This window comes from Ranitomeya variabilis, chromosome 2, assembly GCF_051348905.1.
Source record: "Ranitomeya variabilis isolate aRanVar5 chromosome 2, aRanVar5.hap1, whole genome shotgun sequence".
NCBI classification, from domain to species: Eukaryota; Metazoa; Chordata; class Amphibia; order Anura; family Dendrobatidae; genus Ranitomeya; species Ranitomeya variabilis.
In genome coordinates, this window is record NC_135233.1 from 239,420,426 (window position 1) to 239,441,618 (window position 21,193).

Consider the following 21,193-nt stretch of genomic DNA (forward strand, 5'->3'; position numbering starts at 1 on the left):
GATAGTGAGAAGACAGTAGGGGCTGAACGTAGAGCGTGCTGTGATAGTGAGAAGACAGTAGGGGCTGAACGTAGAGCGTGCTGTGATAGGGAGAAGACAGTAGGGGCTGAACGTAGAGCGTGCTGTGATAGGGAGAAGGCAGTAAGTACTGAACGTAGAGCTTGCTGTAATAAGGAGAAGACAGTAGGGACTGAACGTAGATTGTGCTGTGATAGGGAGAAGACCATAAGTACTGAACGTAGAGCCTGCTGTGATAGGGAGAAGATAGTGGCAAAGAAAGTAGAGCGTGCTGTGATAGGGAGAAGATAGTGGGGACTGAACGTAGAGCGTGCTGTGATAGGGAGAAGATAGTGGGGACTGAACGTAGAGCGTGCTGTGATGGGGGGAAGACAGTAGGGACTGAACGTAGATTGTGCTGTGATAGGGAGAAGACAGTAGGGATTGAACTTAGAGCGTGCTGTGATAGGGAGAAGACTGTAGGGATTGAACGTAGCGCGTGCTGTGATAGGGAGAAGATGGTAGGGATTGAACGTAGAGCGTGCTGTGATAGGGAGAAGACAGTAGCGATTGAACGTAGAGCGTGCTGTGATAGGGAGAAGACCATAAGTACTGAACGTAGAGCCTGCTGTGATAGGGAGAAGATAGTGGGGACCGAACGTAGAGCGTGCTGTGATAGGGAGAAGATAGTGGGGACTGAACGTAGAGCGTGCTGTGATAGGGAGAAGATAGTGGGGACTGAACGTAGAGCGTGCTGTGGTAGGGAGAAGACAGTAGGGACTGAACGTAGAGCGTGCTGTGATAGGGAGAAGATGGTAGGGATTGAACGTAGAGCGTGCTGTGATAGGGAGAAGATGGTAGGGACTGAACGTAGAGCGTGCTGCGATAGGGAGAAGACAGTAGGGACTGAACGTAGAACGTGCTGCGATAGGGAGAAGACAGTAGGGACTGAACGTAGAGCGTGCTGCGATAGGGAGAAGACAGTAGGGACTGAGCGTAGAGCGTGCTGCGATAGGGAGAAGACAGTAGGGACTGAACGTAGAGCGTGCTGCGATAGGGAGAAGACAGTAGGGACTGAACGTAGATTGTGCTGTGATAGGGAGAAGATAGTGGGGACTGAACGTAGAGCGTGCTGCGATAAGGAGAAGACCAAAAGTACTAAACGTAGAGCCTGCTGTGATAGGGAGAAGATAGTGGGGACAGAAAGTAGAGCGTTCTGTGATAGGGAGAAGACGGACTGAACGTAGAGCGTGCTGTGATAGGGAGAAGACGGACTGAACGTAGAGCGTGCTGTGATGGGGAGAAGACAGTAGTGACTTAATGTAGAGCGTGAAGTGATGGGGATGAAGCTGTAGGGATTCTAAAAAGTAGGTAACATGAAGCATTGAAGAGTAAAGGTACCTTCACACATAATGATTTTGTTAACGATATCGTTGCAACGTCACGCTTTTTGTGACGTAGCAACGATCCCGCTAACGATCTCGTTATAGTGTGACAGCGACCAACGATCATCGTTGGTCGTAGGGAGTAATCAGGACTAGGGTTGAGCGACCTTTAGTTTTTTAAAAGTCGAGTGTAATCGGCCGACCACCGTGAAAAGTCGGGTTTCAAAATTTTTTTAATATTATTTTTTGAATCTATCTCTCTCTCTCTCTCTCCTCATTTTACACTTTGCACATCGCTGTAATGCACGCAAAAAAAAATACCTGTTGTTGTGTACGCCCCCTAACACCTACGTCAGCACTCTACCGCTCCTTCATTGGCTGCAAAAATGGCGCTAAACGCGTCATACGAAACGCGACTTTCGCGCCTAGATCGCGTACCGCATGGCCGACCCCACACAGGGATCGGGTCGGGTTTCATGAGACGCCGACTTTGCCAAAAGTCGGCGACTTATGAAAATTAACGACCCGTTTCGCTCAACCCTAATCAGGACCTTTATTTGGTCGCTGATCACCCGCTGTCATCGCTGGATCGGCGTGTGTGACACCGATCCAGCGATGTGTTCACTTGTAACCAGGGTAAATATCGGGTTACTAAGCGCGGCCCTGCTCTTAGTAACCCGATGGTTACCCTGGTTACCCGGGGACTTCGGCATCGTTGAAGACAGTTTCAACGATGCCGAAGTCGTTCCCCTGATCGTTGGTCGCTGGAGAGAGCTGTCTGTGTGACAGCTCCCCAGCGACCACACAACGACTTACCAACGATCACGGCCAGGTCGTATCGCTGGTCGTGATCGTTGGTAAGTCGTTAAGTGTAACGGTACCTTAATGCCAGGTTCACACCCATCCTGTGCTGTCTGCTGTGACATGAGGCAAAAAAAATTACCACTGCTGGGACAGAGGCCAGAAGGTGTCCACAGTGACTATCGGCTTCATTCATGTGATGGTCTCCGTTGAGGTTTCTGTGGGAATTCTGCAGTGGGGGAAAAAAGTATCGTCAGCCACCAATTGTGCAAGTTCTCCCACTTGAAAAGATGAGAGAGGCCTGTAATTTACATCATAGGTAGACCACCACTATGAGAGTCAAAATGAGAAAACAAATCTAGAAATCACCTTGTCTGATTTGGCAAGATTTATTTTGCAAATTATGGTGGAAAATAAGTATTTGGTCACCTAAAAACATGCAAGGCATAAACTTAGTAGCAAAGCCACAAAAGAGAGCTAAAAATCCCCCAAAAATACAGCTGATAAGGGGCAGCACCACTTACCTGCCCAGGTCTCTGAACAAATGCACTCCAGGATGCAGCCAGCCCTTATAGCAAAGATGTTGGTATAGGTAAGCGGTGCTGCCCCTTTTTTCAGCTATATTACCGGACATAAGCACAAATGGCGCACAATTGTATGCTGTCTGTACCTGGGGATTGATTGCCCGCCATCCACCTCGGCTGTCTCTCCCATACACAGCACAGGAGTGCTCCTGTGACCTTTATGGCACACCGGGCGGTGGTTTACTACTTCTGGGAGAACAAAACGATCTCCAGACTGAAATTGAATGTGCCGGATCCTTAGCTCCGCCAACGTCATCCGCCAGGGACCCCCCAAACATACACATCAGACTGTCTGCCAAACCATTCTGCATTGAGGTGTGAGATGCCTCCTGTAAGATATAGACAGGCGTCGTGCACTCCCCACTGTCCTTCATCTTGCGCCCACCCCATCGTCAGCCATCAATTGCTTGGCAGTTGCCTGCTGATACCATGCCCTTTCCCTAGCGGTTGAGAGCTGAGGGATGTCCACAAGGAGGCTGCCATAGTATACAAGGTCTAGAGATGGAGGCCAGAAGAGCAGCGCCATGAGCAGGCATCCAGTGTGACCTGGTCACTGTGCACAGATGGGGTCTACATTGGGACCCCCACCCCACTTATCAGTAGTTTACAGCTTCTCATGATGCATTGCTAATGATGGATATCATTATTGGATTACGCAGTCATTTTTTTCCCATTCTCAGACATTTAGCAATCCCCGCTTCTGCTGCTTTTGCCATAAGTTGTCTCTCTTGCACCGTCCTCCTCAGCCACCTCGGCTCTTTGCACACCAGGCGAGGATTCTTGTGGTTTTCCTTGCAATCACCGGAGATGGCTGCTGATGTGAAATGGTTCTCCACACATGATTATTTTATTTATTTTTTTTATTGTTAATGCCTCTGTTTTACCTATAGAGGGAGCTAGGTCACGTGACCCAGTGCAGAGGCTTCATGGGCCAAGGAAGAAGGGGAAAAAAGGCAGGACACGTTAGCCGTCTCTCACAGGCCTGCACGTCTGGTGACTCGCCCAGGGGCAGACGTAATGACTGTACGAGTCTGGTAGGGGCTGAAAAGCCAGATCTTCTCTTTGTAAGGTCGTGAGGAGTCCTGGGACTTAGCTTCTTTTGTCATTTGACTTTGACTCTGCACCATGTGTAGATACCTTCATCTAGGAGAAGACCTCACTTATGGCTTGGATGGGTTCCTACCTTCCTAGGTGCAATCCATAGCCTTCTGGGCTCACGTTATGCATGTCTAGGAGACCTTTAATTGGGGAAAGTCTCGTCTAGTTTTTGCTATAGGCTTGCATTGTAGCTCCCATGATGCCGCTTGTTCCAGAAGTTGAGGCTCTTTTTGCACTTTTCCCATTGAAGGTATTGTACACATGACATTGTAGAGAGGCATCATTCGCTGAACATTTGCTTTTCTTTACTGGTTGCCTCTGTATGGGAGCGTGCAGTCTGCTGCAAAAATAGGTTTACTGACATGGAGGACATTTAATTTGGGCGTCTGGAGACTTCTAGTATCAGGGCATGCTGAGAGCTGTAGCTTCCAGAAGGTTTGGAGATCACACTGTGACCGTGCACCTAAAATGCAGTGTACAGTGTCCGCAGGGCAGGTGATAACTTGCCGGTCATTGGGAGTTTGAGCACCAATCTTGAGAACGAGGTGTTGAAATACCCCGTGAGAATGCGGCGATGGTACAGCACAGGATTCATGGTGGTCCTATCGGGACAAGCGCTGTATAGGACCTTCTGATATAAATTGGTTATGGTTGTCAGCACGCAATGCGCGTTTCTGCATGAACGGTGATAATTTGAAGATCGGTGGCGGTCCGATTGTTGGGAACCCCACCATTCTGTAGAACAGAGATCTGTAGTGCCCCATGGGAACAAAGCGATGATCGCAGCCCCCCACAAATTATCCTATATTTCTACTAACTTCCTAAAGGCTGATTCACACAATGATGTACTGGTCCATATTAAGCCCAGACAGACAGGTCAGGCTGGGATGAGAAACCCTTAAGTTGGCTATTCATGCTGCAGCTACCACACCCGCAAGTGGTGGCCAATGCCCGCAGAACCTAGTGACCATTCTTCATCACGTGGGCATGGATCAGCCACAGAATGAAAGCCTGGCCTTATTCGTGACCCATGGTGGTAGGGGGTCTCCTGGAGGACCGGAGATGAATATGACCTGGGGTTACAGTCCTCAGATCTCGTCAGTCTGGACGCCGACGTTTCCCACTGCCACGCAGCTACGAATTCCTCTCCTCGCTTTAATTATGTATTTTATATTTGCAAAAAGTAGGGCAGAAGTCTCCAGCAGTTTCCATGGTGTTTCTTTGCACCGTTCCCTCCTCCTTTTCCTTTCTTTCCATACCTTCCTGATAATTGCAACCATTCAACGCTTTATCTATATCCACTGTGTGAAGAATTGCTGAAGCGGCAGATGGCGGTGTCCCCCGGATTTGCTGGATGCATGATGGATGCGGACATTGTGTGTGTGACTGAACAGAATTGCAGTTGCAGCATTAATATTTGATGTGATAACCTGGCACCCGGCAGAGGATCAATACGAGCGCAGAGGACCCTTTGCCCATGGCAGACGCTCATCGGAGGGCTCCTTTAGATCTGGTCTTCCCCTCTCCACCCCAATGTCACTATGGATAATCCCATTATCTTGGATTCTCCTATGTGATCCTCTAGGGGCCACACATTGAGCTTGTTCTTGGAAGATATTAGGGGGAAGGCCGCCGTCATCGCTGATATTGATGCATTGGAGGTGCATTGCTCGATTTTTTTGCCAGTGTCTGTTTTGCTAGGAAATTATGAGCCCATTATGATGACGTAGGGATTCATCTATAAGTATTCTCATAGACTGCAGATGGAGGAAACCTGAGATCTTTGGCTTTGCAGTAGGAGACAATGCAAGGTCTGTGAAATGGCTGCTGATCCGAGCCGACTCGAAATGGTCTCCAGTGTGCCCACTTGGCCAGTAGAGGGAGCCCCGTCACACACGAGCGGTGCACATGTCTGCACTCACATCTTGGCACAGTCTGTGCGCTTGGATGGGGCATCACTCCAGGTACAGAGCATTGTGCCATCCAGGCCTTGTGTTGTGAAATCTTCAGGGCATGTCGAAATATGTGGCTATTTTTAATTTTTTTTGCACTGTCACACTTTTTAGGAGGCGAGGAACCATGGGGCTTGAGCATTGGAAATGTTGCAGGCCATTGTTGGCATCATGTCTGCAGATTTTGAGCAATAAGAGATCTGAGCTTCAGGGAAGGAGAAGGTCGGGATCCCAGGAGACTGCAGGGGAAACGCTCTCACATTTTCCACCTTGAGTTCGGGATGGGTATAATGCATGCACCAGCCATCACTCTTCACACTGACTTGCAAGATCAGGGTGGAATTTTCTGTGTGTATCGATAGATCTGGGGTTCCTCAGGAGAGAGCATGGCATGGGTGCGGCCATAGAAGGTGCCACTAGTGCACAGAAATGGAAAAACATGGCGGCTTTCTCCATATAATAGTGCCCCACCTGTCTAAGGGTTTTACAAGGTATTGAATGGAGCTGCAATACCACACACAACCTACGGACGGGCATGGAGCCATTTCTGGGAAAACGGCAGTCATGGTTTTCCCATTCCAGGCTCAGGATAGGTCCGATTGCTATGGTTTATCATTATGTCTTAGTCTGGCTGGTGTTGGATCCGTCGTGGTCTGACCAGCCCAGATCAGCACGGCCCTACAGTACTGGGTACAGCCTCCCTGATCGTTGGTGGCCCTGGAGGTCTTCTACGTAACGGCGATTAATCTAGGTCGAGGGAAGAAACCACTTTATTTTTTTCTTTTCTTTAGTCTTGTTGAAAAAAAAATAAATTCATATTTCCTGACATAGAGCGTCTCATACTGTATGCATTTCTTTTCCATGTTTTCTATTTTTTGTCAAAAGTTTAACCACAATATCTCTGATCCTCTCCAGAGCTTTCCAATTTTTTTTTTCCTTCCTCCTCGCTTGAGGGTTTAGGCCTCATGGGTCCTAATGCAAATAATGAAAATTTCCTTGGGCTGCTTCTCGTGGCTCGCACCATATACATCCTTATCTCCTGTCGCTGGCATGCAGCTAAGGAGGATTACCTGCCGCCTTCGGCTCTGTTCACATCACATTTCAGCCTTCCCTTGACATCCGGGAGGATTTACTGACGTATACCTTTGAAGACCTTTGCTAGTATATAGGTGCACAGTGGTATATGGGTTATGTAGGGCTTCCATGTTAAAATACCGTGCGTAAAGGCAAAAATGGACTCTTTTCTATACATCTGAAATAAGGTATACTAGGTGGCCCGTGTAAAATTTTCGCACATTGGTTGTCGGGGACGCAGGCAATTTCAGGAAAATCAAGCTGGTCAAATGTAAATGTATTTAATGAGCTGATGAACACAGAGAGGTATGTGTGTCACTGATACTGATACTGTATATATATATATATATATATATACTGTATATATAGACTGTATATATGGTATTTTACTTACTGATCAGAAGGGGTCTGGTTGTCGGGTCTTTGCAAAAGAACAGGGGCAGCAGCATTTTTTCCCCTCCGCAGCAGCACTGCCATCTATCTGCAGTGTAGGGAAGTGCAACACAGCCCTATGTATGTGAATGGAGCAGCTCCCTGTACACCAGTGCCACTTTGACAGTAAAAATGATGAAGAATTGACCCCATAACTGAGCGTATTTACTCCATTGTATAATAATTGGGAATATCCCTTTAAAAAAAAAGTAATATTTGCAGATTATTTTACCTTTCTCCCCCCCCCCCAACGGTTGGATATTTTTTTTTTCAATTTTTGCAAGGTTGTTTCCACCAATCTCTCCCATTGGGAAACAATGTACAGTCTGAGTTATGTCAATGCTGCAGTTTTTTACTTGGAACCAGAGGTGACTCCAGGTCACCAATAAGCTGCATCCTTAGAAAGAAGATAGACTTTTTCAATGACTGTCCAATAATACGAAAAATCTGATGGTTCAGAACCTGTCATGTGCTTTGGGGTAGTGTGATGCCACCTGCAGGCCATTTTTCCTAACTGCAGGTTTCAGAAAATTAATGTTTAACCCCTTTCTGCCATTGGACGTACTATTCCGTCCATGTGGGGTGGGCCCTACTTCCCAAGGACGGAATAGTACGTCCAGCATGATCGGCCGCGCTCACGGGGGGAGTGCGGCCATTCGCGGCCGGGTGTCAGCTGCCTATCGTAGCTGACATCCGGCACTATGTGCCAGGAGCGGTCACGGACCGCCCCCGGCACATTAACCCCCAGCACACCGCGATCAAACATGATCGCGGTGTGCCGGCGGTATAGGGAAGCATCACGCAGGGAGGGGGCTCCCTGCGTGCTTCCCTGAGACCCCCGCAGCAACGCGATGTGATCGCGTTGCTCCGAGGGTCTCCTACCTCCTTCCTCGCTGCAGGTCCCGGATCCAAGATGGCCGCGGCATCCGGGTCCTGCAGGGAGGGAGGTGGCTTACCGAGTGCCTGCTCAGAGCAGGCGCTGGTAAGCCTGCTTTGCTCTAAGTCAGATCGGTGATCTGACAGAGTGCTATGCAAACTGTCAGATCACCGATCTGTGATGTCCCCCCCTGGGACACAGTAAAAAAGTTTAAAAAAAATGTCCACATGTGTAAAAAATAAAAAATAAAAAAAAAATTCCTAAATAAATAATAAAAAAAATTATTCCCATAAATACATTTCTTTATCTAAATAAAAAGAAATCAAACAATAAAAGTACACATATTTAGTATCGCCGCGTCCGTAACGACCCCACCTATAAAACTATATCACTAGTTAACCCCTTCAGTGAACACCGTAAAAAAAAAAAAAAAACGAGGCAAAAAACAATGCTTTATTCTCATACCGCCAAACAAAAAGTGGAATAACACGCGATCAAAAAGACGGATATTAATAACCATGGTACCACTGAAAACGTCATCTTGTCCTGCAAAAAACGAGCCACCATACACCATCATCAGCGAAAAAATAAAAAAGTTATAGTCCTCAGAATAAAGCGATGCCAAAATAATTATTTTTTCTATAAAATAGCTTTTATCGTATAAAAGCGCCAAAACATAAAAAAAGATATAAATGAGGTATCGCTGTAATCGTACTGACCCGAAGAATAAAACTGCCTTATCAATTTTACCAAACGCGGAACGGTATAAACGCCTCCCCCAAAAGAAATTAATGAATAGCTGGTTTTTGGTCATTCTGCCTCACAAAAATCGGAATAAAAAGCGATCAAAAAATCTCCCGTGCCCGAACATGTTACCAATAAAAACGTCAACTCGTCCCGCAAAAAACAAGACCTCACATGACTCTGTGGACTCAAATATGGAAAAATTATAGCTCTCAAAATGTGGTAACGCAAAAAATATTTTTTGCAATAAAAAGCGTCTTTCAGTGTGTGACGGCTGCCAATCATAAAAATCCGCTAAAAGACCCGATATAAAAGTAAATCAAACCCCCCCTTCATCACCCGCTTAGTTAGGGAAAAATTAAAAAAATTTAAAAAATGTATTTATTTCCATTTTCCGGTTAGGGTTAGGGCTAGGGTTAGGGTTAGGGTTGGGGCTAGGGTTAAGGCTACATTTAGGGTTGGGGCTAAAGTTAGGGTTGGGGCTTAAGTTAGGGTTAGGGTTTGGATTACATTTACGGTTGGGAATAGGGTTGGGATTAGGGTTAGGGGTGTGTCTGGGTTAGAGGTGTGGTTAGGGTTACCGTTGGGATTAGGGTTAGGGGTGTGTTTGGATTAGGGTTTCAGTTATAATTGGGGGGTTTCCACTGTTCAGGCACATCAGGGGCTCTCCAAACGCGACATGGCGTCCGATTTCAATTCCAGCCAATTCTGCGTTGAAAAAGTAAAACAGTGCTCCTTCCCTTCCAAGCTCTCCCGTGCGCCTAAACAGGGGTTTACCCCAACATATGGGGTATCAGCGTACTCGGAACACATTGGAGAACAACTTTTGGGGTCCAATTTCTCCTGTTACCCTTGGGAAAATACAAAACTAGGGGCTAAAAAATAATTTTTGTGGAAAAAAAAATATTTTTATTTGCATGGCTCTGCGTTATAAACTGTAGTGAAACACTTGGGGGTTCAAAGCTCTCACAACACATCTAGATGAGTTTCTTAGGGGGTCTACTTTCCAAAATGGTGTCACTTGTGTTTTTTTTTTACTGTTTAGGTACATTAGGGGCTCTGCAAACGCAATGTGACGCCTGCAGACCATTCCATCTAAGTCTGCATTCCAAATGGCGCTCCTTCCCTTCCGAGCCCTCCCATGCGCCCAAACGGTGGTTCCCCCCCACATATGGGGTATCAGCGTACTCAAGACAAGTTGGACAACACCTTTTGGGGTCCAATTTCTCCTGTTACCATTGGGAAAATACAAAACTGGGGGCTAAAAAATAATTTTTGGGGGAACATTTTTTTTCTTTATTTTCACGGCTCTGCGTTATAAACTGTAGTGAAACACTTGGGGGTTCAAAGCTCTCACAACACATCTAGATGAGTTCCTTAGGGGGTCTACTTTCCAAAATGGTGTCACTTGTGGTTTTTTTTTACTGTTTAGGTACATTAGGGGCTCTGCAAACGCAATGTGACGCCTGCAGACCATTCCATCTAAGTCTGCATTCCAAATGGCGCTCCATCCCTTCCAAGCCCTCCCATGCGCCCAAACGGTGGTTCCCCCCCACATATGGGGTATCAGCGTACTCAGGACAAATTGGACAACAACTTTTGGGGTCCAATTTCTCCTGTTACCCTCGGGAAAATACAAAACTGGGGGTTAAAAAATAATTTTTGTGGGAAAAAATTTTTGTTTGATTTTTACGGCTCTGCATTATAAATTTCTGTGAAGCACTTGGTGGGTCAAAGTGCTCACCACACCTCTAGATAAGTTCCTTAGGGGGTCTACTTTCCAAAATGGTGTCACTTGTGGGGGGTTTCAATGTTTAGGCACATCACTGGCTCTCCAAACGCAACATGACGTCCCATCTCAATTCCTGTCAATTTTGCAGTGAAAAGTCAAACGGCGCTCCTTCCCTTCCAAGCTCTCCCATGCGCCCAAACAGTGGTTTACCCGCACATATGGGGTATCAGCGTACTCAGGACAAATTGTACAACAACTTTTGGGGTCCAATTTCTTCTCGTACCCTTGGGAAAATAAAAAATTGGGGGCGAAAAGATCATTTTTGTGAAATAATATGATTTTTTATTTTTACGGTTCTGCATTATAAACTTCTGTGAAGCACTTGGTGGGTCAAAGTGCTCACCACACCTCTAGATAAGTTCCTTAGGGGGTCTACTTTCCATAATGGTGTCACTTGTGGGGGGTTTCAATGTTTAGGCACATCAGTGGCTCTCCAAACGCAACATGGCGTCCCATCTCAATTCCAGTCAATTTTGCATTGAAAAGTCAAATGGCGCTCCTTCGCTTCCGAGCTCTGTCATGCGCCCAAACAGTGGTTTACCCCCACATATGGGGTATCGGCGTACTCAGGACAAATTGTACAACATCTTTTGGTGTCCATTTTCTCCTGTTACCCTTGGTAAAATAAAACAAATTGGAGCTGAAGTAAATTTTGTGTGAAAAAAAGTTAAATGTTCATTTTTATTTAAACATTCCAAAAATTCCTGTGAAACACCTGAAGGGTTTGAATGTGGTTTTGAGCACCTTGAGGGGTGCAGTTTTTAGAAAATACCCAAGTGTGACACCATTCTATCATATAGACACCTCAAAATGACTTCAAATGAGATGTGGTCCCTAAAACAAAATGGTGTTGTAAAAATGAGAAATTGCTGGTCAACTTTTAACCCTTATAACTCCCTAACAAAAAAAAATTTTGGTTCCAAAATGGTGCTGATGTAAAGTAGACATGTGGGAAATGTTACTTATTAAGTATTTTGTGTGACAGATCTCTGTGATTTTATTGCATAAAAATTCAAAGTTGGAAAATTGCGAAATTTTCAAAATTTTCGCCAAATTTCCATTTTTTTCACAAATAAACGCAGGTAATATCAAAGAAATTTTACCACTATCATGAAGTACAATATGTCACGAGAAAACAATGTCAGAATCACCAGGATCCGTTGAAGCGTTCCAGAGTTATAACCTCATAAAGGGACAGTGGTCAGAATTGTAAAAATTGGCCTGGTCATTAACGTGCAAACCACCCTTGGGGGTGAAGGGGTTACAATGTATTTTGTGGTCACATCGTGGATGAGCTGTTTGAGGGCCTCCGAAGAAAGACCCACATCGATCATTTGATCATCGGATCTGCTTCATTATTTAGTAAAGGTGGTGGTGGTCCGAAAGATTACTTTTTTTTTTTTTGTACAATCAAGCCGATCCGGTGATCAGATGATTGATTGATCGATGCAGTTACTTCTTCAGAAACCCTCAAATGGGTAATTTTGCCAACCATCATGGTATAAATGGTTGGTAGAAGCTGGTGGCGGTCAGAAGGACTACCACATTTTGCAGCTACACCGTGATGGTTGGTGGTGTGAGCGGTTTTAGGGTTTCTGAAGAGAAGGACCCACATCGATCGATCGATCAATCATCTGATCGCTTTCTTTCCATGAGCCAGTAGAGGAGTCGTAGTTATGATGGTCTGAGCAAGGACATGGAGATGAAAAGTAGTCATCTGCCGTTCACAATATTTCTGGTGGCCAAACACTCCATAATAATAATTGTGGCCACTGGACCCACTACCAGACATTATGGCTTCTACTGTAGGGGGTTTACATGTAGACCCATAGATGACATGCGAGAAGATCTGCTTTTCTGCATTTGATAATCTCTGCTCTACGAACCAGTTTGTGTTAGATGACAAACTTTATGCATTTGGTCAACAACCAAATCTACTTGTCTTAGTTGTCGGATTTTGGTGCCTTTCTCCGCTATCGATGAGGGTTGCAGCGGTAGCGTTGTCTTGGGCTTCTAGTCAGAGGTATACATGGAGGTGCATTTGTAGCCACCACAGCCGAGGTCGCAGAGCTTGGCTGTTGTCCTGCTATTGTGCCAAGTGTCTCTTTTTCCCTGCCGGTCGTGGAGGCCTGTCATAATCTCTTCCACCTGGTTGCAGTGACTATGGCGATGGCCGATCATCCACTCTGTACACAGTGCAGTGGGGAAATGGCAGCGAGTTAGGAGAGCATGCTCGCTAGAGGCCTGGAGGAGGGGGAGGTGGTGGCGGCGTAGGACGAGGGCGATGATCTAATTCCATGCAATCCTTGACGGAAAAACAAGACCAGGCATCATTTTTAATGACAGAGCAGAAGCCGGGACTACAAGGATTCATCTGGCTAGGCCGCAGCCTGCTGTTTACACCTGTGTCCTACAAGGAGCCATTGGTCTGTAAGGACTTTCTGCTGCCATTTTTGATACCTACCTATAATTTCTATGCACGTTTTATAACTTTGAGCATGTGATTGTAAGATCGATGTCCCATCTTGGAAAGAAGCGTGTGGTTGCCTGCCTCTGTACGATAGTGTCAACTGTGCTGGTTTATGTCTTTAACTATTCCCAATGGTCAAGACCCAACCCCTCTTTTGTAGCAAGGAGAAAGAGTAGACGATACCAGTGTCTAGTCTACTCTTTGCAGATTACATTTGCTTCTAACCTAAAGTCTAATTATCTAATAATCTCCTGTGCAATGAATGCCATCTATTGTTCTCTGCTATCAGCCCTTTCCTGATGTAAGATTCCTCCCCCTTTACTATCTTATATCTCTTTCTGAGAGCCTGAAGGCTCAGTACACATGTGCAGATGATAGCAGCTGCTTGTGTTAAGGCCCCGTCTCACACAGCGACGCTGCAGCGATACAGACAACGATGCTGATCGCTGCAGCGTCGCTGTTTTGTTGCTGTGTGGTCGCTGGGGAGCTGTCACACAGACAGCTCTCTCCAGCGACCAACGATCAGGGGAACGACTTCGGCATCGTTGAAACTGTCTTCAACGATGCCTAAGTCCCCCTGCAGCACCCGGGTAACCAGGGTAAACATCGGGTTACTAAGCGCGGCCCTGCGCTTAGTAACCCGATGTTTACCCTGGTTACCAGTGAAGACATCGCTGGATCGGTGTCACACACACCGATTCAGCGATGTCAGCGGGACCTCAACGACCAAAAAAAGGTCCAGGCCATTCCGACACGACCAGCGATCTCACAGCAGGGGCCTGATCGCTGGTACGTGTCACACATAGCGAGATCGCTACTGAGGTCGCTGTTGCGTCACAAAACTAGTGACTCAGCAGCGATCTCGGTAGCGATCTCGCTATGTGAGACGGGGCCTTTAGAAGGCCTCACCTTGACGGGTCCTGCTAGACGTATGAAGAAGCTTGGCTGTCTCAGAAGCGCTGCAAGGGGACGTTCAATTGAGTGTAGAGCTAGTGAAGCGTAATATTCACACTGGGGTCTGCAGAAGATGGCTAGGTAAGAGTTTGGATACCTAAATTTGGCATGATCTCGCTTTCAGATGCACCCCCATGGTTCCTTCACCTCAGTCTATCCTCGGACTCTCCTGCTAACTTCAGTCCAAATCCCGTCAGATCCCAGGTGTCCCGTCTGATCGCTGGTTTCTCCTTCCTACCTACTCCCATTTCCCCAATAGAGCAGACCATAGTTTTCTTCTGCCGATCCCACCAGTATAAGGACTTGATCCCACCAGTATAAGGACTTGATCCCATCAGTATAAGGACTTGACCATACGAGGGCAAACTCTGCTGAACAGTTCCTGCACAGTGAATGGGATTTCTGAAATCTTATGCACCCACTGCTTATTTTTTACTTTCGGATTTAAACTATAAAAACATATTTTTTTAATCTGCAGTTAGTCTGTGTTTTCAATGTCTTTTACCCATTTAAATTAATTAGAAAAAAACGCACATTTTACACAGCGTTTTTTTTTTTTTTTTCCTGCCAACTCTCCAGCTTTTGGTGCACAAAAAATCAGCTGCAAACACGTTACTTACGCACACACAAGGCGGCCATGAACCTGAAAGCACCACTTCAGCGTTTTGTTTTTCAGTGCTGGAGTGGCGCTTTACATCGAAGACCCTTGCCACCCAGTCATATACTCATCCTCTGGCACCTAAGACGTTTTTTGGCGCCTGTCTGGTTTTGCGGCACCATCTTGTGAGTGCTGTTTCGGACTCCCCTGAAGCTACGTCACTTGCTCTAAATGCAAATCTATGAGAGCCAGAACGAGGCCACAACGAGGCTCCCATAGACTTGTTTTGAAAAAAGTGACCTCTTCACTGGAGCAGTTGGCAGGTCACTTTTCGCTGGAGAGTAACACTGGAAGACGATGAAGGCAGCAGGTGAGTAAGGGGCTGGGGAATTACATTTAAAGCACCACTCCAGCGGTGCAATAAAAGAAAAATGCTGGAGTGGTGCTGTAACATTTGCTTCCTTGTTTTGTAGGTTCTCGTTTGTTATTCCCACCACGGAAAAAGTCAAATTGGTTTTTGGATTATTCCGATTGCCTCCTACCTAAGAGCTATTATTTTATTATTTTTTGCTTTGGGGGAGCAGACGATGGACGGTTCTGCAGTGTCTGCTGTCGTGGGGTTAAAAAATTTTTGGTACAAATTGATCATTGATTCCCAAATCCAGCCCTCACCGCCCGAACACATCATGGTTTTAGGGTTTCCTTAGTATTGCACCAATTTCTGCTGCCTTAATAATAATTCCATCCTCTGTAATACCAAGGAAACCCTGAAAGCCTGATGTGTTGGGGGCCGTGAGGACTGGATTTTGGGAAACACTGATCTAAGGCAATGCTGTCATTGATGGGCTGTGTGACACATTGGGACGCCGTCTGCTGCTTGCTCAAGTGCCGAAGGCCTAAGGGATCATTCACACTACAGTTTTTCTTGTGAGTTCTGTGGTTTTTACCGATAAAACTGCTATTATAGTCTGTGGGGTAATTCACATGTCTGTAAGTCTGTATTTTTGTGGTCCTAGCAAAATTAAGGAGACTTATCCAATATTGATTCTTGGATTAAAATCACCAATGCAAATCTAGAGGTCCATGAAAAAAATTGGATGCCACTTTCATGCCATTCATGTGTCGTCCGCATATAACTGACTGTTTGGTAGAAGGCTGAGATACCAAGCAGAATCTGGTGAAGCACTAACCCAAACTTTGATGGAAACGGACACTGACCAAACTCTACTTGGACTGATTTTCGTGTGAGAAATGAGCCTAAGGCTGTGCAAGTCTTGGTGTAAGGGTGGCGATCCACAATGGTTTTTGGGGATCCCTGCTGATCAGCACGTGCCGTCGCTTTCTCAAGTGAGAGTCACTGATTTTGGAGATATCCGTTGATAATTTTACACTGCACGTCTGTATACCATTCATATCTCAACATAACCCTTTTTCTGGATTTTTCTGACCTCTCGGCCCAGATTTTAGATCTAGATTGGCCGTTGGATATTCGCCCGTGGATGGCCTCCACAGGGTGTCTAACAATTGTATTGATGGTGCACGGGCCCTGGTGAGTGAACTTTGGGTTGCAGTATTTCGTCTCTATGCACTGATATTAATAGGTTACTTTCTGGGATTTAGAACGCCTATTTTTCCAAAGTCCATAAACCCCTCGCTGCAGCCAATGCCCCGTACTTTGCCAGGATGGAAGTTTCCCAACCTTTCTTCCTTCTCTGTTGAGCAGTCCTTCTAGCCGGCGTCACCCTGAAGAATAACGTTGACTTTGTCCACCTGATTTAGGGCAGACCTGCTCGATCACCGTAGGACTGCTTGGGTTAAATTGTGCCATGATACATATTTGCAGTCTTATCCGTCTTCTGCCTTTGACTTCCTCTACGTGAGCTGCTCTCCAGCACGAGGCAGCAATGAGGACAAGGCTCCATGTTTGCAATCTTTATGCTTTTTTTTTATTACTTCTCCTTGGAAGATCCTAAAAAAAATCCCTGAGTCCTGTGTGTGGCCGTGGTGCATGTCTGGAGCCTTGAGACAGCCCAGCCAGAAGGGCTTGGTAATCAGTGGTAGGAGAGCAAGGGGAAGGTAGCAAGGACTTTTATTGTGAAGGCAGACAGTGCCTGCAGTTGGCTTTTGTTGGGTCTGATCTATCAGCCGACATTATCCCTGGGAGGGAGCGGGCCTTCCCCCACCTTCCTGCCAATCGTGGCTGCTGGTTGGATTGAAAACAGAAGGGAACCTTAGCTCTTGGGGGGTGATTGAAGATCTTGCATGGAGGCACAAAGTTACAGACAGTTGTTTTGTTTTCATTTTTTTTTTTTAAAGGGGAGGGGGCTTCAGCTTTTACCAAGATGGAGAACCAGCTTGGGGTTTGCAAATATGCATTTTGCATAATTGCATTACATGATGCATTTTGCATTTAAGCAATTTACAGAAAAAAGGGGGGCTCTGTGGTTTGCATCCAGCAGTTTGGGGGAACACTGGCTTTGCTTAGAAAAATCCTCATGGTTCGGGCTTCAAGTGAAACCTCTGCTGATCTCATGGGTTCTGCTGTGTGACACTGGGTTCTTGCACTGTGTGTGAGGAGGGTTGTAGAGCGGTCTAGACACCACCATCTGCATTATTCACTGCAGGGACGAGCCTAATGCCCTTGATCATTTCACGAGATCTCTGGACCCGAATACTCCGCAGGGGCTCCAGCTCATGTAAAGTGGCTACTGTGAGGGCTTCTTTGTAAGGCCCATCTGTGCTGGCTCCTGTAGGGCCTTTACACCCCCACTACGTCGGGTAAGATTCACTTTGTCATTGCAAGCATTTGTGATTTAATATATTTATTTTTTTCTTTTAATGTTGGAATCACAGGAAAAAAATCCATTGCGAGGCCTGATAACTACACAACCAAAGAACAGCCGGCCTCCGGGGAGAAGGTTGTGCATCGAGACCAACATCAGAATATATATATATTTTTATTCTTTCATTTATTATTATTATTATTATTATTATTATATACTTTTTTATATTTTAAAAATGCAATAACAAAATGTAAAATAGATACCGTACTCGATTATTTTAAAATGGACATTAAATCCTGTGGTAATGTATGGGGGATGCAGGCCATTTATCATCATTTTTGAAGGGAGTCCACACTTTCTTTAGTAGAAAATAATTAGACTAAAATAAATTATGGTTTCTTTTTAGGCGCCAGGTGAGGCCAATGAAAACCCAGTAGATACTTATGAATTCTGACTTGTAATCACTAGTCTGGACCCCATCAGATGGCACCGTTTCTTCTCGGCCGGGTCTTGGTGTCCATGGCTGGGCTTTTTGAGGGTCTTGTTGTGTTCCTCCATCCACATTCCCGTGTGTCCAGGCTCCATCATTATTCTCCCATGTCCCCTCCATGACCACTTTAGGCTACGTTCACATTTGCGGCTAGCGCCGCAGCGGCGGGCGCCGCAGCGGCGGGCGCCGCAGCGGCGCCGCATGCATCATGCGCCCCTATATTTAACATGGGGGCGCATGGACATGCGGTGCACTTGCTTTTTGCGCCGCATGCGTCCCTGCGGCGCCCGCGTCGGGGCGCAGAGGACGCAGCAAGTTGCATTTTTGCTGCGTCCAAAATCAATGGAAAAAAGGACGCATGCGGCGCAAAAAGCAGCGTTGTGCATGTGTTCACATTTGCGCTGTGCGTTGCGGCGGCGACGCTGCGGCGCACACCGCAAATGTGAACGTAGCCTTAGATCCTTTTTCGATGTAACTTAAAACATTCTTGCAATTTTTTTTTCTTTTTTAGACGTGAAATCAGGACAGGAAATATTTTGTAGGTTTTTTTTCTGCTGGAGCGTCTTGTCTGGATATGATTTATCGTCTCCTTGCGGTGGCTGCAGACATGTTTTATTAAGCAGGATATGCCGGCTGCATTGTTATCTCTTCATCTGCCTATTCCTTTCCTAGAGATCCCGAAATATCTTGCTACCATTGTACCTTTTCGCTTCAGAAAAACCACATAGTAGGCTGGCCTGGCCTTATTTTCTTTTTATATCTTTTTTTGTCCCCTTCTCCACATTTCATAACCTGATCTCATTGTATTCTTTTATTATTATACATTATTTTTTATTTATTTTCAAGGCTGCTTTGACTTTAACCCTTGATTTGTCTTCTATTACGACGTATGGATATAGTTTGGTATCTATGGGAGTAGATGGATTTTGAATCTTGACCCTGATTATTAGGTGATAAAGTCCGCACTGATTCTCAGATTGGAGGACTTATGCCGACCCCGCGCTGTTCATTCTCTATGGGGCTGCAAAGACATGACAACCCTATCAAACCCGGCACCAAACTGTCAGGGTATGTTCACACAGTGGGGTTTTTTTTTTCAGATTCTTTTTTTCCCCCATGAAAAATCCTGAGTACATTACCCGCACTTTTTTGTTGTTTTTTTGCATTCAGTTGACCAGGTGAAAAAAAAATATATAATAATGCAGGAAAGATACTAAAAGAATTGACAGGCTGGGATTTAAAAAAATGTGCAGCAGCTCAGAATAACGCACCGTGTGAATGAGATTCTAGAAATGTTATTTATTTTGTTGGTACTGTGAAACGCCTGTGAAAAGCGCAATGTGTGAACAATCTCTTAATAGTCGACCCCTATGAATTGTCTTATCATTTGGGGCTTCTCGAAAAACCTAAATTCTATAGTATTTCATTCACCCCTCGTAAATGGGCAGTTGTCAGGATGAAACCCCCCCCCCCCCAAAAAAAAAAAAAAAATCTACCATACTACAACCTCACTGTACTGTTCACTAGTTTGAGGTACTACAAGTCCAAGCATTGCTGAATGAAAGGTTTCTTCACCCCATGTTTCTTGAAATTCAGCATGTTTTTTCCTTCAGTGTATCGGAGACATCAAAACTTTGCAGCCCCCTCTTCTTAGCAATCTGACCTGTTCACCTATGACTTCTCCTGGGATGGGGGGCCATACATGTCGGCTCCTGCCGCCGGCCATACCTCGATCTGCAGCAACTCAAGATTTCATGTCCTATATGTATAATTTTCTGAACACAGCAGTACAGGACTGTGAATAGGTATGAGAGACAAGCCCAATCTTCGCTTTCAGGCACAGTTCTGTTATTTGCCGCACCGACTGCTTTAGGTGCCCCATGGATATAGTTGAAGGGGATTCTCCTTTTGGGATTTTCCATAAGTGCGGCTCTGTAGGATCCCAGAGCGTCTGCACATTACACGGACGGCCCATTGATTTCACTGTAATGCTTCCATTGCAGCAAGGGCCCTCTAATCATTGGTAAATGCTGGCTATTGGGGAAGCCGATCGCCTGGCTTCCGATTGATGGCTATGACTGTGTCTGTTATAGGACCACTAAGCCAGAGATTGGCTCCTGTGGCTGTGAAATGTACGGCTAAAGCTCTCGGTGGTCCTTATGGACTGCTGGCGGTATCTGTTATGGGGGCCATCCCGATTTAATGTACAGGGGACCTCCCCTCATTAGCAGAACCATAGCGGCATCTAGCAGAGCCCTTGGATTCGGGGCTGGGCTGGACAGTCCCTTTAAATTTGTGGTTTTGATTGGAATTATATGAAGAATCCTTAATGTAAAATGCAGTTCTGTCGTCACCTTTAGTAAAAAATAAAATAAAATCTTTTATTTTCATGCAGCGGGTTGGCGCAAGCAAGGTGGAATCCAGAAAGGATCTGCTGAAAGACATCACAAACAGCAAGGAAGAAGGTACGGAAATCCAGCGCCAGTCACCCTCCATCCGCTTGTCTTGTTAGTTATGAATTTGACCTCCAAGAACAATCATTTTCTGCGTAGACGTGGAGCAGAAGAACATTTAGGCTCAGTTCACACAGAGATTTTTTTCCTAACAGAAACCGCTTCAGGAAATGCTCCTTTTTAGGGATTTGTGGTGCAGATTTTCTTTACCTAAAGAGCTTTTGAAGAAGTTTAAAAGTTCTATTTTTTTCCCCCCTAGTCTTTTGATTAGACACTGCCTAGTTTGGAGCAGGATCCACTTCCACAAAGTTGCTTGAACTCTTTATGGGAGAAAAAACACTCAAAAAGCTCCTCATATGAACAGTAAAGTGGGTTTTTCATAGAAATGAATAGGAAGCATTTTAACGTGTTTTTTTTCTGCAGGATTTTGGAGTGGATGTGTGCCAAAAATGTAATAAAAAATAATAATAAATAAAACCCTTTGTGTGAACATGGTCTTAAACTGATTTCAAGAGGTAGATGTTCTGGCCAAATAAGATTTTGTTCACACGAGGTGGTTTTGCATTGTTTTTGGCTGCCCCTATAAGAGCACTGCCGACAGATATGGAGAACTATGATGCAAACGTATTTGCTTTTAAAGAATCGGGTTCTGGCTGAACCCCAAGTGTATCAGATCTCGTCCCTCTTTGTTTCCAGATCCTTACAAGGC

The 21,193-nt window shown here is 45.6% G+C and overlaps 1 protein-coding gene across 20 annotated transcripts in view; it reads left to right on the forward strand.

The window, feature by feature from the left end:
• The window catches only part of EHMT1 (euchromatic histone lysine methyltransferase 1), a 109,788-nt gene that overhangs the window by 38,883 nt on the left and 49,712 nt on the right, over nt 1-21,193 (forward strand). For 10 of the 20 annotated variants that reach the window (XM_077284231.1, XM_077284242.1, XM_077284244.1 and 7 more), the window contains one exon: nt 20,427-20,496. In XM_077284231.1, coding sequence (XP_077140346.1) covers nt 20,427-20,496 — 70 coding nt within the window. Of the gene's footprint in view, nt 1-3,678; nt 3,802-4,049; nt 4,116-16,921; nt 17,537-20,426; nt 20,497-21,193 lie in introns of those variants that run through there. The other 10 variants (XM_077284227.1, XM_077284234.1, XM_077284228.1 and 7 more) reach the window with 4 other exon arrangements.